Below are 13,112 nucleotides of genomic sequence, written 5' to 3'. Positions count from 1 at the left end.
ACTATGGCTTGATATATCTGTTTTTATTATCAGGGGACTTGTTTTGTAGTGAGTCATTTCAAAGTTAAACTGAAAATTTTTGTGATAAAACTTCTTAACTCATATATATTTTTTTTAATCCCGCTTCTTTCCAGGTTATTGGAAGGATGTGCAAAATAATTGACAAGACATGCTTATCTCCAACTCCTACTTTAGAACAGCACCTTATGTGGGACGATATTGCCATTCTAGCACGCTACATGCTGATGCTGTCCTTCAACAATTCCCTTGATGTGGCAGCTCATCTCCCCTACCTCTTCCATGTTGTTACTTTCTTAGTAGCCACAGGGCCACTCTCCCTGCGAGCTTCCACACATGGCTTGGTCATTAATATCATTCACTCTCTGTGTACTTGCTCACAGCTTCATTTTAGTGGTAAGTTCTGGGAAAGTAATTCGTGTGTTACCCGTTCCTTTGTCCATTTTGCATCACCTGATCGTACAGATGACCTCATTATTTATTATGATGCCTTCACACCAAGTTGCTTATTTAAGCTTATAGTATGACGTGAAATATTATCAAAAAGGAAAAGAATGAGTTATTTCCTTACCATTTCAAGCCATAGCAAAGAGACTGTGTGCAATGTTTGTCTTGTAGACTCTAGTAGTTATCACATAAACCTAAGGACTCAGGACCAGTTGAAAGTGTTGCTTTGCTAGAACAAATTTTTAGGTAAATGGAGCTCAAGTAGTGAACATTAAGCTAATATATCCAGGGGGTGGGTTTAGGGAGCATTGTTACATAATTTTGGTATGATGTTCAAATTTTCTAAATTCAAAGTGAAATACGGCACTTTAGAATTTGGAAAATAGTATCTTTAAAGTCTCTACTTGTTCTTCTTTTTTTTTTTTTAACAGAAGAAACCAAGCAAGTTTTGAGACTCAGTTTGACAGAGTTCTCCTTACCTAAATTTTACCTACTATTTGGCATTAGCAAAGTCAAGTCAGCTGCTGTCATTGCCTTCCGATCCAGTTACCGGGACAGGTCATTCTCCCCTGGCTCCTATGAGAGGGAAACTTTTGCTTTGACATCCCTGGAAACAGTTACAGAAGCTTTGTTGGAGATCATGGAGGTATAGCAGGCAAAATGATAAGAAACTAAGGTCATTTTAAAAAAAAGTCCACTGGTACTAAATAGAAACTGGTTTGTCCTGCTGTTTTGTACTTAATGCTTAAAATAAAACACTCCCATTGAATGTTTTTATTGGTAATACATGTCATTTATTTAGTGCCATTACAATGAGTATTTTTAAAGTGTTTCTATAAACATATATATACATAAATATATTCAGCGTATCCTTTTTGTAGGCATGTATGAGAGATATTCCAACATGCAAATGGCTGGACCAGTGGACAGAACTAGCCCAAAGGTATGTCACAAATGAATTTAAATTGTGAAAGTATGTATATTGTTGAAAAGGTAGATATTACTTCATAATCAATATTTAATTATTTAATATGTACAAACACAGAGGTTTTCATAAGCTCTTTGAATCTTTTAATTGCAGATTTGCGTTCCAATATAATCCATCCCTGCAACCAAGAGCTCTTGTTGTCTTTGGCTGTATTAGCAAACGAGTGTCTCATGGGCAGATAAAGCAGATTATCCGTATTCTTAGCAAGGTACCTCCCCTGTCCTCCCAAATATTTGTGGTTTCCAAGTTGTAAAGCATATCTTGAATTTTTCCAAGGGACACTTAAATTTGAATTTAATAAAATGTCTTGTATGTTGCTTATTGGACCTTTAAAAATAGATTTTGATTGTTTATTGTAACTCTTTGAAGTGAAGAAACATTCTCTCTAGAGAAGATAATCATAAAATGAAAATAAATATTTCTTTTGGTAGAAGGTGAACTGTTAATATTTTGTTATTAGTGTATAACTAGATAAATCTAGCCTTATATAAAATTATGTAATTTATAATAGTACAATAATGCCTGACTTATTATATTAGAATATAATATACAAATATTTAAAAATAAGAACTCAATACTATCAAGATCACCACAGCATTGGAAATAATTCTTTTTTTTTTTTTTTTTGTCTTTTTAGGGCTGCACCCACGGCATATAGAGGTTCCCAGGCTAGGGGTTGAATCGGAGCTGTAGCTGCTGGCCACAGCCACAGCAATGCCAGATCCGAGCCACATCTGTGACCTACACCACAGCTCATGACAATGCCAGATCCTTAACCCACTGAGCAAGGCCAGGTATCGAACCTGCATCCTCATGGATACTAGGCAGATTTTTTTTCCACTGAGCCACGACAGGAACTCCAATTCTTGCACTTATTAAATAAGGAATTGTTCCTAAAATAATTCCGAGATTCAGCTTTAGGAGTTAATGTTTTATTTCAATAAAAGTAAAATAAAGAATTCTGTTTCCTTAAAAGGCACTTGAGAGTTGCTTAAAAGGACCTGAGACTTACAACAGTCAAGTTCTGATAGAAGCTACAGTAATAGCACTAACCAAATTGCAACCACTTCTTAATAAGGTAATTACTGTATTAACCACTACTTAATAAGATAATTACTGTAGAAAACAAGTGCATTCATTTTAAGTATCAATGTTAAATAGTATTTTCTTTCAAAGAGTTCAGAAAATAAGATGGATTGAGATGTTATAAAGAAAAAGCTGTAGTTAAAGTAGAACTTCTTGACTTAAAATCTAGTTGTTTGAAGTATTTACATTAGAGGAAGAATAAGTATGAAAAATGTGTTCTCAGTGCTTGGGTGTTGTCTCATCAGTGCTAAAGGAAAGATGGGTATATATTTTTCATTCTTTTATGCAGTAAGTAGTAATAGAGCATTGCTGTGTGCCAGGTACTGTTTTAGGTGCTAGAGAGAATATTACTGGACAAAGACAATAAAATTATCTGCCCTCATGGAACTTCCATTCTGGGGTAAATGTGGAAGTTGGAGAGTGGCTGTGTAAAAGAGTAACTAAAATACATGATGTGTTAGTTCACAACCATTATTACAGAGAAAGGTAAAGCTGGGTAAAGTATACCTGAAGATCAAAAGGGTGAAGATACTGTTTAAAAGGAACAAGCTGAAACAGCCACCGTGTAGGATAGTCCAAGCTCAAGCAGGTCGTTAACATATCTGGACATCATATTTCACATAAATAAAATGAGTAAAATGGACTAGATGATGATGTAGTGTTCTCTTCCAACTCTAAAGCTGTATTCTGTAAATTGACATATGTCAGATTTGAGAGCGATTACAGGAAAAGACATATCTGTATGTTCCTGGTATTGAATTATATGTTGTATGAACATTTTAATCCTAAATTGTACAAATAAGTTCTCTTATCTTCAACATACAAATTAAAGAGGCTCAGAAGGGCTAAGTAACTTGTCCAAAATTAAATACCTAATGAAAGACAGAGAACGTGATTCTAATCCAAGGTGTCTGACTCCAAAGCCTGTGTGTTTTCCTATTTACCACACTGCTAAATAAGGGTTCCCCCCAAAAAATAGTTTTGATTCAGAGCAGCAAGGTATGACGGTACTGGTAAGAGAAACAAGAAAGTTAAAGGGATAGAGTTTAAACTCAAGTTAAAGAGATAGGTAGGGTTTGGTATAGAGAAAGGGGAAAAGCCCTTAAGCAGCAAGTGCACAGCTGTCCATTAGACAAGAATGCTGGGGTAGTGGAGGGACAGTGGGTAGACCGTTGTAGTTGTTACAGAGAAACTTTTCAGGAGAATAGTGAGAGGGCAGATGGTAAAGATTGGATACAACTAATCTAACCTCCAACATTCCTCAGAAGAGGAGCTTGGAAATGTACCTATATGTTTTCAAGCAGATAAGTAATAGGACAAAGGCAGGCTTAGGCAGGTTGCTCTGGTCGGGTAGTGTGCGCAGTGGATTGGAGTAGGGAGAAACTGAAGGTAGAAAGAATCCACAGAATTTAGAGTTGTTGGCACAGAAGAGTGTTGTTAGCAACATGCAGATGCAAAAGAGACTACTTTGGAAGAATCAACAAGACTTGGTGACCAGATTTTAGAATCAAAAAATAGGGAGCCATCAAAGGAGATGCCATGATTCTCAGCCTGACTAACAGTGTCTTTCTTTACACACTTGGATTAGAGGAGGAGCTTACCCATATATGTACTTTTTGCTGAAGAGGAAACATGCATAATTGGGGGGATAAGTGATTTATTTTATATGTGTTATGTTTTGATGAGACTGTTTGTGGTTCATCTCGCTAACCTGGAGTGTGTCTCCCTTGCCAGGACTCCCCTCTGCACAAAGCCCTCTTTTGGGTAGCAGTGGCCGTGCTGCAGCTTGATGAGGTCAACTTGTACTCAGCAGGCACCGCACTTCTAGAACAAAATCTGCACACTTTAGACAGTCTCCGGATATTCAATGACAAGGTGAATGAACTTTTAATGGCTGTCCCTAAATTGCACACATTTAGAACTCCTCCCTCTTGTTGTTGTTTAAAATCAGCTAGGTCCATAACTTAAATATGAATTTCTGTAGTGCAGCTTATTATGAGTATAGTTCCTTACCAGATCATAAAAAGTTTAAATTTTACGTATTTTCTGTATTAAAATAGCAGAAAACAGTATTTGCCCAAGGTTAGTAAACAGAATAAGGGTAAAAATCCTGAGTAGTAATAATAGGTACTGTGCTAGGCCCTGTGCCATCCTAGGTTATACTGTGCACTGTACATTTGTTTGTTGTAATTTCATAATCAAAGGTAAAGATCAGCATTCTCCACCCCCATCTCACTTCGTATATGAATACTCTAAAAATAAGCTTACTTAATGAAAAATAGGTATAATTAGAAGCAGAGAAGATATTCAGAGAGTCTAAAGGAAACTTTTGGATACATAATTGTACTAGCTTTTTGTTTCCTTAATCCCCCTTTAAAACATGCCATCACCACCCCTCTTAACATTTATCAGCCTTGATTGAGGTTGGATTTTGGTTCACAGACTATAGTAGAGGGAATACAACAGGAAGAAATTGTATTTTGTCTTTGGAGGAAAAAAAATGAGAGGAGTCTCGGAGAAAAGAGAGGAATTTTAAGATAGATATGTGTATATAACAAGAAATATTCTTGAAGTAAAATTAACAGAGCTTGTGGGTAGAAAGACACAGAACCAGAGCATGGTTTAAAGTGTGAGGAGACCTAGTCTATTTGTTCAGTCTGCTGGATGTAATGTAGACCCAGGGCAGCTGGGGTCCTGGGAATTGTGGAAACAAAATTTTAGAGATAGAAGCTGCCTTGAAGTTTATAAGTCATCTCCATGTTACAAAATAGAAAAGAAGAAGGAAGTCAAGTAATATGTTCATGTTTAGACATCTGATTTGAGACCGAACCCTTCTTTCCTAATGCCCATTGCCCTTTTCTGGGGTGGTCTTAGGACCACGGTGGTCAGACAGATAACTAGCTATTGGCCACTTGTATGAAAATAAGAATACTTGTAAATGAAGTGTTTGTCTAGGAATTTTTTGTTGCCAAAATAGCCCATTAGCTAATACTGACTCCAGTGCCCCAGGAAACTAGGAATTAGTTAATAAAGCTTGTTAGAAGTCTCTAGAATGAAAGATGGATAAGGTCTGAGAATCTAGTGTATATCTAATGATGCTAGTTGACAGCACTGTACTGTGTAATTGAAATTTGCTTAGAGAAGAGAATTTAAGTGTTCTCACCAAAAAGGAGGGAGGAGCTGTAAATATGTGAGGTGATGGGTGCGTTTATTAACTTAATAGGGGTTCCTTTCACAATGTATATGTATAACAAATCATCATGTTGCACACTTTAAATATCTTAACAATTTTGTCAGTTATATCTCAGTGAAGCTGAACAGTCTATATAAATTGAACATATAGTAGGTTAGTACTTTATATAACATGTATACACATAGTATTCTGCAACATGCTTTTTTATTTTAACAATGTAAAAGGGCCATCTTTGTGTGTGTCTACACATACATACATTATGCATGCATACACACACATTTACATGTGTGTGTGTGCTTAATTCTTTATCATGGCTGCAGAATATTTTACATTATGCATGAACCACAATTTATTAAACCTTTTGCCCAATTAATGAACATTTGATTTGTCATCTTTTCTGTTATAAACAGTGCTGCTCTAGGAGTTCCCATTGTAGGGCAGTGGAAATGAAGCCAACTAGTATCCATGAGAATGTGGGTTTGATCCCTGGCCTCGCTTAGCGGGTTGGGGATCTGGCATTGCCGTGAGCTGTGGTGTAGGTTGCAGACGTGACTCAGATCCCGTGTTGCCTTGGCTGTGGCATAGGCTGGCCGCTGTAGCTGCGATTCGACCCCTAGCCTGGAAACTTCCATATGCGGCCCTAAAAGCAAAAAAAAAAAAAAAAGGCTGCTCTAAACATCTGTCTACGTTTATTTTATATACTCATGCTTTTCTTTAAGATAGTTCAGAAAGACCTGAACATGACTCTATAAACACTGAGTTTTTGCTCTAAAAACCCTCTGTGCATAAAGGAATCAGTGAGCTTCTTTTTTAAAGAAAGAATTGCAGATTCCTGGGCCTTACTCACCTCACATGATTCTGAGATGGAATCTAGTACTTTTCACCTTTAAACAAGGATCATCAGTGACTTTAAAGCAGTATACCTGGAATCACACTATAGGAAACACTAAACCTTAATTTAGTGGGCAGATTACATAGCATTTTTTTTTTTTTTTTTTTTTTTTTGTCTTTTGTCTTTTTGTCTTTTGTTGTTGTTGTTGTTGTTGTTGCTATTTCTTGGGCTGCTCCCGCGGCATATGGAGGTTCCCAGGTTAGGGGTTGAATCGGAGCTGTAGCCACCGGCCTACGCCAGAGGCACAGCAACGCGGGATCCGAGCCGCGTCTGCAACCTACACCACAGCTCACGGCAACGCCGGATCCTTAACCCACTGAGCAAGGTCAGGGACTGAACCCGCAACCTCATGGTTCCTAGTCGGATTCGTTAACCACTGCGCCACGACGGGAACTCCCTACATGGCATTTTTGAGATTCAATTTTCTTGTTTTCTCACACTGGAATGTAAAATCCAGGGAGTTCACACTGTGGTTCAATGGTAACAAACCTGACTTAGTATTCATGAGGACTCGGGCTCGCTATCTGGCCTCACTCAGTGGATAAAGAATCCAGTGTAGGTCGCAGATGTGGTTCAGATCTGGAGTGGCTGTGGTTGTGGCTGTGGCTGTGACCAGCAGCTGCAGTTGTGATTAAACCCGTAGCCTAGGAACTTCCATATGCCATGGGTGTGTCCCTAAAAAGCCAAAAAAAGAAAAAGAATATAAAATCCACTAGGCAAGTAAGTTGTTTTTTTGTTTGTTTGGTTTTTTTTTTTTTTTTTTTTTAAGGGCTGCACCCATGGCATATGGAGGTTCCCAGGCTAGGGGTCAAATTGGAGCTACACCTGCTGGCCTATGCCACAGCCACAGCAATGCCAGATCCGAGCTGCATCTGTGACCTACACCACAGCTCACAGCAATGCCGGATCCTTAACCCACTGAGCAAGGCCGGGGATCGAACCCACAACCTCATGGTTCCTAGTCTAATTCGTTTACGCTGCACCATGACAGGTACTGCCAGGCTGTTTAGTTCACTGACAAATTTGCAGAGCCTAAAACCATGCCTGGAACATCAAAAACTTATAATAAGTATTTGATAAGTAAATGAATGAGTGAATCTGTAAAATGAAGGTAATGCCTACTTCTTAGAATGCTTTAAGGTTTGAATACAATAATGCAGCTAACATTGTATATAGCAGGCACTCTTCCTTCTCTTAAATTTTCAGTCACCGTAGTACACAAAGTGTCAGCTCCAATTCAGTGAACGGTCTTATTTAAAAAACAGTAATTATAACTTTTAAAAAGTTGCCAGGGGAGTTCCCACTGTGGTGCAACAGGATCGGCAGCATCTTAGGAGCACTGAGACTCAGGTTCCATCCCCAGGCCGGCACAGTGGGTTAAGGATCAGGTGTTGCTTCGGTGGAGGCTGTGGCTCTGATCTGATCCCTGGCCTAGGAACTCCATATACCGCAGGGAGGCCAAAAAAGAAAACAAAAGTCACCACAATATAAATTGATAGTATTTATTTTGTATTGTAAATCAGAGCTGTTTTATCTTCCATCGTCTTATTATTTACTTAGTTGACTACCTTATTCTGATTTATTTGTAGTACCTTAAATGTTCTGTGGTTTTCTGTAGTCTTTTGAAAATAATTTCTGTCAACTTGAAAGGATTATTTGCCTTGTCATAGCTATTGAACACAGTAAAAAGCCAATATGTGATCCTTTAAGGAAAGTTCCTGTATGAACCCCATCAACCATCTCATGATTATTTTTTAATAGAGTCCAGAGGAAGTGTTTATGGCAATCCGGAATCCTCTGGAATGGCACTGCAAGCAAATGGATCATTTTGTTGGACTCAATTTCAACTCTAACTTTAACTTCGCACTGGTTGGACACCTCCTAAAAGGTAGAAGCCTTGTGTCAGAATATTATTATAAAATGGTATCAAGAAGCCAGAAGTGGAGTTCCCATCATGGCTCAAAAGGTTAAGAACCTGACTAGTATCCATGAGGATGCGGGTCTGATCCCTGGCCTCGCTCAGTGGGTTAAAGGATCTGGCATTGCTGTGGCTGTGGTAGTTGCCGGCAGCTACAGCTCTGATTCAGCCCATAGCCTGGGAACTTCCATATGCCATAGGCGCAGCCCTTGAAAAAAAAGCCAGAAGTAACTAAAATAATTGCTTGAAATAATTTGGCTCATATATCTTACTTTAAATGCAAACTGTATATCTTATTGAGTTACGTTTTGTCCAATATGTATTTTAATAGAGCTTAATTTCCACTTAGAAATTAGTGGAAATAGAGTTTAGTCAAATATCAGAGTTCCTTCAAAAAGCAAAAGAACTAATTCTTATAAAATGCCTAAGTACTGAACTTTCTAAGAGCTGTTTTATTAGTTCATGCTGTGTAAGTACCTTTTTGATTATCAAAATAACACAGACTGCAAATCAATAAATGTTATTTAAGTAGCTCATGTTAGAAAATATTATGTTAGAGATTTGATTACTGATTTCCTTAACTTGCTACTAATATATTGTTGACCCAATCCTGTTATTACCTACTTCAAAAACCTCACCTTTCTGGCACCCCATCCTCACCCCACACACACATTTCTGTATTGCTTAGAGCGCTGATCTCCAGTTGTTCCTCAGAGCCAGCTCCTTCACTCTCTAAGCTGACTCTACTCCCTACTGCTGATGTCACTGTGTGTTAGCTTTGGTTCATTAATGTAGTGCAGTCATGACCCAAGACTGCAGTTAATAGGATGGGAATATGGGAGTGAGTCAGAAGCAAAAACCATGTAAAGTATGGCTTGAGAAAAGGAGCTGGCATGAATCAGTGGTTTTAAGCAGCAGTGGATTTGGCCAAAATTAGACCCTCAGTGTAGGACTTGAATCTATGCTTTTGTATCAGTTTAAGTGATTGTTAGGCCTGAGGGCTCGCGGAGGTTCCCCCAGTTTTTAATCTGATATATATACATACACCCACCAATGTGAATGTGTACATTTGATTTCACCACCTTATGAAATTTCTGCAAAAAATACTGACAGTTTTAATCTCTAAAGTGAATAGGATTGTTCAAAAGATACTACACTTACTACAGGATACCAAAAAGAGGAATTGGAGCTGGGTTTTGATAGAGCTTATATATACTGTATTTCTAAAAGAATACCAGATATTTTCAACGTACAGTTCCCCTATTTTAAGTGGAGCGAATAAAAGCTATCCAAAGATCAAGCTGACCCTCCAATCAGCCTGATTATTTGGACTCTGAGAGCATATACTCCCTGTAGCATAGGGCTTTTTTCCTTAGTTAAAAAAAAAAATTGAAGTGTATGCAACTAGAGATTCTTATACTAAGCGAAGTAGATCAGAAAGAGAAAGACAGGAGTTCCCTTTGTGGTGCAGAGGAAACGAATCTGACTAGGAACCATGAAGTTGCAGGTTCAATCCCTGGCCTCGCTCAGTGGGTTAAGGATCAGGCATCGCCATGAGCTGTGGTGTAGGTCGCAGATTTGACTCAGATCTGGCATTGTTGTGGCTGTGGTGTGGGCTGGCAGCTGTAGCTCCGATTAGACCCCTAGCTTGGGAACCTCTGTGTGACGTGGGAGCAGCCCTAAAAAGACAAAAAAAAAAAAAAAAAAAAAAGAAAGAAAGAAAGAAAAAGGCAAATACTATATGATATAATTTATGTGGGGAATCTAAAATATGGCACAAATGAACCTATTTACAAAACAAAAGCAGACTCACAGAGAACAGAATTGTGATTGCCAAGGAGGAAGAGGGGGAGAGTAGGATGGGCTGGGAGTTCGGGGTTGGTAGATGCAAACTGTTACATTTAGCATGGATAAGCAAGGAGGACCTATGTACAGCACAGGGAACTATACACAATCTCCTGGGATAGACCATGATGGAAAAGAATATTAAAAAAGAATGTGTGTGTGTGTGACTGAGTCACTTTGCTGTACAACAGAAATTGGCACATTGTAAATCAACTATATACTTTAACTTTAAAAACAAAAATAAAAATTTAAGAAGTCAAAGGAAAAGAAATCATAATTTCTCCTGGTTAAAAAATAATTTACAGCAAAAACTGACAGAACATTGTAAATCAACTGTAATTTAAAAAATTAAGGCGTTCCCGTCGTGGCGCAGTGGTTAACGAATCCGACTAGGAACCATGAGGTTGCGGGTTCGGTCCCTGCCCTTGCTCAGTGGGTTAACGATCCGGCGTTGCCGTGAGCTGTGGTGTAGGTTGCAGACGCGGCTCGGATCCCGCGTTGCTGTGGCTCTGGAGTAGGCCGGTGGCTACAGCTCCTATTCAACCCCTAGCCTGGGAACCTCCATATGCCGCGGAAGCGGCCCAAAGAAATAGCAAAAAGACAAAAAAAAAATTAAAAACAAAAGATAAAGTGTGAGAAAGATGTAAAAAAAGTTTAAGCGATAGAAGTCTATTTTTGAAGGATATCTCAAGGTGAACTATAATTTTAAAAAATTCCTTTGCTGCATTAAGGAATAGAAGACCTGAAATACTACTGCATTTCCTCACTTTCCTCTCCCTGAGGAAACATTATTCTGTTCTACACATTTTTGGTGCTTAATCCTATATGTAATTAATTATTTATATATGTATGTTTTACCTTCCCAAATGGCTCTTCTCAGAAGGCAGCGTTTATCTCTTATATACTTTCTTTCCTTGGACGGTTGCTAGTCACAGAATAAGAATTCAACCAATACTTGTTGCAAGAATGAATTAATGTCTTCTCTGTTTTTCTTTTTCATAGGATACAGGCATCCTTCACCTGCCATTGTTGCAAGAACAGTCAGGATTTTGCATACACTACTAACTCTGGTTAATAAACATAGAAACTGTGACAAATTTGAGGTGAATACACAGAGCGTGGCTTACTTGGCAGGTAAAAACACCAAATAGACAAAATTAATCCTACCACATCTATATCTAAGGACCACAGAAAAGGTACAAATACCTGTGGGTCCTTTGGCTGGTTGCTTGGCAGGGTAAAGATTTCACGGTGCGGTCCTGTGGTATTGGTTAAAATTTGGAAAGTTTTGCCAAAAACATATTTCCTTATTAAAGAATTTACATTGAAATATGAAAAGTGTTCCCTTAGTCATCTTTGGGTCAAGACACTGTTCGGCTCCCAGTTGTCTGTCATGAAATCTAAACCCCTCAGCCTAGTATCCTGGGTTCTTCAGCAGCCTTCCCGATTCTGTCCTCTTTCTCTAAATTTCATAGGCCTAATTTTTTATTACATCTCCAAACGAATAGGCGATTTTAAGCTAATCTGCTTGCCATCTCATAGAAGTACCTTTACGCCTCTTTAATACTTGTTCCTGACACCATTTGTTTCTCCTAGACCATCTGCCCCTCCCGACCGTTCCATCACAACGTCCGTGTTGGTCCTTACCCGATTGGTGTTTCTCTGTTCAGCAGTGCTTAGCACTTACGGATACCCAGTTCTTGAACAAAGTCCTTTGGCGGAAAGTGCTTACTCCCAGTTTAGCAGACTTCATTTTGTGGCAGCTTTTTTGTTTGAATCATTTGACCTTAGGCACATTCATTTGAAATCAAAAGTATTTTTCCTTATCTAAGAAATGGAGCTCATAATCCTGCCCTGCCTACCTTTTGTGTTTGTTGAGATCAAATGTACATTAAAGCACTTAACATATTATAAGGCGCTATTTAAATCTCTCTGTATAGTTCATGTTTACATACAGTCTTCCAAAACAGACTGTAAACCATTTAAAATAAACAAGTCTGTCCTAAGTATTTTGTATCCTTAAACTTCCTACTTTGCAAGGCTCTTTACATGCCCATTTAATAGCTGTTATTCTCTTCAGGAGCTTGTAAGAAGTGTATCCTATTTTAAGTCACATTTGTGATTTATGAAATTTTTAAATCTTCCTTCTCCTTCGTTTTAGCCTTACTCACAGTGTCTGAGGAGGTTCGAAGTCGCTGTAGCCTAAAACACAGAAAGTCTCTTCTTCTTACTGATATTTCAATGGAAAATGTTCCTATGGATACATATCCCATTCATCATGGCGACCCTAGCTACAGGTAAGTGGACTGCTTCTCCCACAAGCACGTAATTATAATCAGGTTTCAATTTTCCATGCTAATAGAGGCAGGCCGCAAAGTGATCTAGAAAATAATAGAGAGAGGAATCTGAAGATAATCTAGGAAGACTGTAAATCAAAACTTGTTTTATAAATGTGGGTTAGTAGTAGGAAACTGCTTCTAATATAATTGTGCTAATTAGTTAACATTAGTTTGTCTCTTTTCAAGCACAAATCAGTTGAGTAATGAAGAGATAATCTTGAAAATATCAGATTGCAGGAAAAGGTCTAGGAAGACCTAGCATGAAATATAGGCTACATTACATACTTAATAATTTAAAAAACTAGGCTATACACACTTGTAAAGAGATATACATGCCAACATATTTATTGCATTTACTCATATTACACTAAAGTTATTTAAAAGTT

General features: G+C 38.1%; 1 protein-coding gene across 22 annotated transcripts in view; it reads left to right on the top strand.

Annotated features, from left to right (window-relative positions):
* The window catches only part of NF1 (neurofibromin 1), a 267,698-nt gene that overhangs the window by 225,931 nt on the left and 28,655 nt on the right, over positions 1–13,112 (top strand). For all 22 annotated transcript variants that reach the window (XM_084985250.1, XM_084985245.1, XM_021067460.2 and 19 more), the window contains 9 exons: positions 135–414; positions 897–1,111; positions 1,347–1,408; positions 1,547–1,661; positions 2,430–2,531; positions 4,274–4,414; positions 8,386–8,512; positions 11,390–11,521; positions 12,549–12,684. In XM_084985250.1, coding sequence (XP_084841376.1) covers positions 135–414; positions 897–1,111; positions 1,347–1,408; positions 1,547–1,661; positions 2,430–2,531; positions 4,274–4,414; positions 8,386–8,512; positions 11,390–11,521; positions 12,549–12,684 — 1,310 coding nt within the window. The remainder of the gene's footprint in view (positions 1–134; positions 415–896; positions 1,112–1,346; positions 1,409–1,546; positions 1,662–2,429; positions 2,532–4,273; positions 4,415–8,385; positions 8,513–11,389; positions 11,522–12,548; positions 12,685–13,112) is intronic.

This window comes from Sus scrofa, chromosome 12 (genome assembly GCF_054392235.1).
Source record: "Sus scrofa isolate SSC_HxYL_T2T_F1_AM1 chromosome 12, Sscrofa_HxYL_maternal_Yorkshire_Landrace_v2.0, whole genome shotgun sequence".
Taxonomy (NCBI): Eukaryota; Metazoa; Chordata; class Mammalia; order Artiodactyla; family Suidae; genus Sus; species Sus scrofa.
This window is presented reverse-complemented; position numbering and strand designations above follow the sequence as displayed.